The 3324-nt window shown below is 39.6% G+C and overlaps 1 protein-coding gene across 2 annotated transcripts in view; it reads left to right on the forward strand.

Annotated features, from left to right (window-relative positions):
* Window positions 1-3324, forward strand: part of SLK (STE20 like kinase) — a 43755-nt gene continuing 40431 nt past the window's right edge. For both annotated transcript variants that reach the window (XM_026050544.1, XM_026050546.1), the window contains exon 1: window positions 1-305. In XM_026050544.1, the coding sequence (XP_025906329.1) occupies window positions 156-305 (150 nt within the window). In that variant the 5' untranslated portion in view covers window positions 1-155. The remainder of the gene's footprint in view (window positions 306-3324) is intronic.

A 3324-nucleotide genomic window follows, 5' to 3' on the forward strand; every position in this document is an offset into this window, starting at 1 on the left:
ATTGCTGTTATTTATTTTTCCGTCGATTTCGTTGCGCTCTTACGACCCCGAGGGTCGCCCTGAGCTCCCCGTGGCGCCTGCTGCCGCCCCGCCTGCTCCCCGCTCCGAACCCGCGCCCAGCAGGAGACAAGGAATAAAAAGCAGAGGGAAAAAAAATGTCTTTCTTCAACTTTCGCAAGATCTTCAAGCTGGGCGGCGAGAAGAAGAAGAAGCAGTACGAGCATGTCAAGAGGGACCTGAACCCGGAGGAGCTGTGGGAAATCATCGGCGAGCTGGGAGACGGCGCCTTCGGGAAGGTCTTCAAGGTGAGGGCGCCCCGAGGCCGCGCTGAGGGGCGGCAGGAGTTGAGGGGGGGGGGGTCAGACGGGTGCGGCGCCCACCTGCCGCCCCAGCGCCTGTTGCTCGCGGCCGCCGCGGAAACTAAAGATAGAAAAAAGACCTATTAGGTCATTGTCCCGCCTCCTGCTCCACCCTGGCCCTGCCGAAACCCTCACTTCCCCTCTAGCTTATTTTATTTATTTTTTTTTCCGGGACTTAGCACGGCTTCTGATCTTTCAAAGACTGCAATTTTCCACTTTTCAAAACTGTACTTTTTTGTTGCTGTTTTGAACTTTTCCTCCACAAAGAATCCCACCATCAGCAAGACTCACTGTTGCGTCCCTTCCATACTTCCAGGGTCTTCCTTTAAGTGGGCATTTGCCCTTTTCGTCCCTTGGAGAGCTGAATGAATTGTTACTGATATGCCCAGGCTTTCCTCCAGTCTGTGGCCTCCTAACTTTTCCCAGTTGCTTTGCCTTGAATTCTTGGAGTTTACCAGTACAAGTAGCATTTTTAAGGATATTTCACTTGGGATTCCTCCAGCAAAATAGAGTATATTGAGCTATCTGTAATGCTGCTAGTGTTGGAGAAGGCTATAGCTTACAGGCACTTMATAGCTACTTCTTTCCTCCTGAAATTATATTAATGCCTGGCTTTTGCGAAAGGAATAGTGTGGAACAAGGGTCATGGAGGATAAGCATCAGAGTTGGGGACTGACAAGAGCTGAGACTCTGGGGTAAGTTCTTGAGACTAGGTGGGGGGAAAAACAGTTGGAGAAAGATTAGCATTAGCCTTTCTGAAAGGTAGCTATTTTCAGCCAAGAAACACTTGTATTTATAGTACTGTATTCAGGAGTTTATGAACTCTGTATAAGGAGCTTGCACTTGAAAAACCTATGCTATTTTTGGTAGAAACAATTTTAGATTTTATTAGCRTAGTGTTGTCTGTGAATTTGGACAAGACTGTATTGCCGTGGTTCAGAATGTTAGGTGTTCTTTTTTGGGGAATTTAGGTAAATGTCTATTTTAAGAGTTATCAAGCTTGTTTTGTATAATATAGTCTCAGTGATGGTTCTTAGATCAGTGTGAAATATTAAAGAATTTTTGATTAAAATGACCAGGAAATATGTCTGAAGTTGCTGTATCATAAAGCTCAATGACTTGAAAAACAGAGTGTTTAGCCTAATAGCATTTGCAGAGCATTCAAGTTTTTCTTTGAACTTCATAGTGGAGTTTTGACCTGGTTTTCATCACTATAATGCCTTGTCCAGTGGAGATAACTGGGAGGATCCTGAAAGAAACAGTACCAATCATTTTCCCCACCTCCCTCAAACATTTCCCGTTCCACCTTCCAAACTTCCATTCATATTTATCTTTAAGTGTGTTTGTCTTAAAAAGTCTGTATAGGAAGATCTCTGGGCAAGATAACCGGCAAATTCTGCATTTCAGGGTGCTTTATATACAACAAGAGAGTTTTCTAGTTTGATATGATTTTCAGTGTRTGATTTATTTCTATTGTTAAAATGACAAAGTATAAGCTGTTCAATATGAATTTTTCAATTACTGCTTTTTAAATGAGTCAGAATGACACGTGTAATTACACAGATAAATTTCAGGAACATAGCACACGTGAAAATTAACAGGTTCTAGTAGTCCTGAAAAAAAAGTCCTATGCAGAAAAAGTGAGGAGAGCATTACTGATTGCATTCAGCTGCATTCATTTTATTTCCATGTAGTTTGAGAAAGATTCCATAAAGAACAACATAACAGACTTTTGCTTTTGAAATACTTTCTTGCCAAGCATGCAGAAGCACACACATAATATCTGTAGGTAAAGATACTTTTCTTTACGGAGAAAAGATTAATGTCAGTTACATTGGACAAAACAAGATTCCCTTTGTTTGCTTTGTTTTGGATTATGTTGTCCATTAAAGCATGCTTCATGAACAAACTTCAGGAATTTAAGCAACTACATTTTAAATTCCTGTAAAGATGAAGCAGGTAAAAAGTGATCAGAGCATTTTTAGTTGCCATTCAGTTAGGGATGGCATTAGAGGAAATTTCTTGGTCACAACACCCTCCCATAGCTAGGAGGCAAGTGTATCCTGGATCTCAGAAAGTATTTKAGCCTAGTGCTATCTCCTTCATTCTCTCAGAAGAATAAAAGGTACTTGATAGACTGYTTTTCTTTCCTTTTTATCATGAAATAAAAATTAATTGAAACCAGTCTGTCAGCAGATCTAAAGAGATATGTTATGTTCTTTGTTTCTCCTCTTTAAATTGGATTTGCTTAGGTAAAACATCTTTGTAATTAATTAAGATCCTAGGTGTCAGTGTGTGAGTATCTTTGTTCTCAGTATTTTGATAGGTATGTGATAAAAGGGAATTGCCTGAAAAAKGAGGGTTTGTGTACTGTGAATTTTTAATAAATTATAGATTATGTTGGTTACTTCCTATGACTTCTAGAAAAGTATTTTATTTAGCTAACTCACTTCTTGGTGGCAAAATATCACATATTTAAATAAAAAGCCGATGGTTACTGTTAACTGTACATGACATACACATCACAGAAATGCTATGTTTATTGATGTTAATATTAAGTACAGAAGTCTCAGCGTATTGAAAACTTAATTCATTCCCTCTCTTCCCCAAGAACGTGGGCCTTGTTTATTTTTTACCCCAATGATTTATTGTCAGCTTAACTACAAGAGCGTATTTTCTCAAAACTGTTCTGTTCCAGTTTTGTAATATTTGCTTAGCTCTGAAAATTCATACATTTGGATTCACTCACTTCTAAATAATGTTTAGAATTTCTGAATTAAAATTTGAGTGTTTGAGCCCCTCTTTCATGATAGGGGATCTGTAACTGAAGCTTGCTGATTGAAAAGGTTTAGATTGTGTAGGGCTCTTCATTCTGCCCCCTTTTCAGCCACTTCAAAGACAGTGGCCTTTTTAGCCTGTTTTGTTCTCTTTTTACTCTTGGCTGGTGAACAATAGTGTGTTTTTC

Source organism: Nothoprocta perdicaria, unplaced genomic scaffold (genome assembly GCF_003342845.1).
Source record: "Nothoprocta perdicaria isolate Ctin4 unplaced genomic scaffold, notPer1 scaffold_7, whole genome shotgun sequence".
Taxonomy (NCBI): Eukaryota; Metazoa; Chordata; class Aves; order Tinamiformes; family Tinamidae; genus Nothoprocta; species Nothoprocta perdicaria.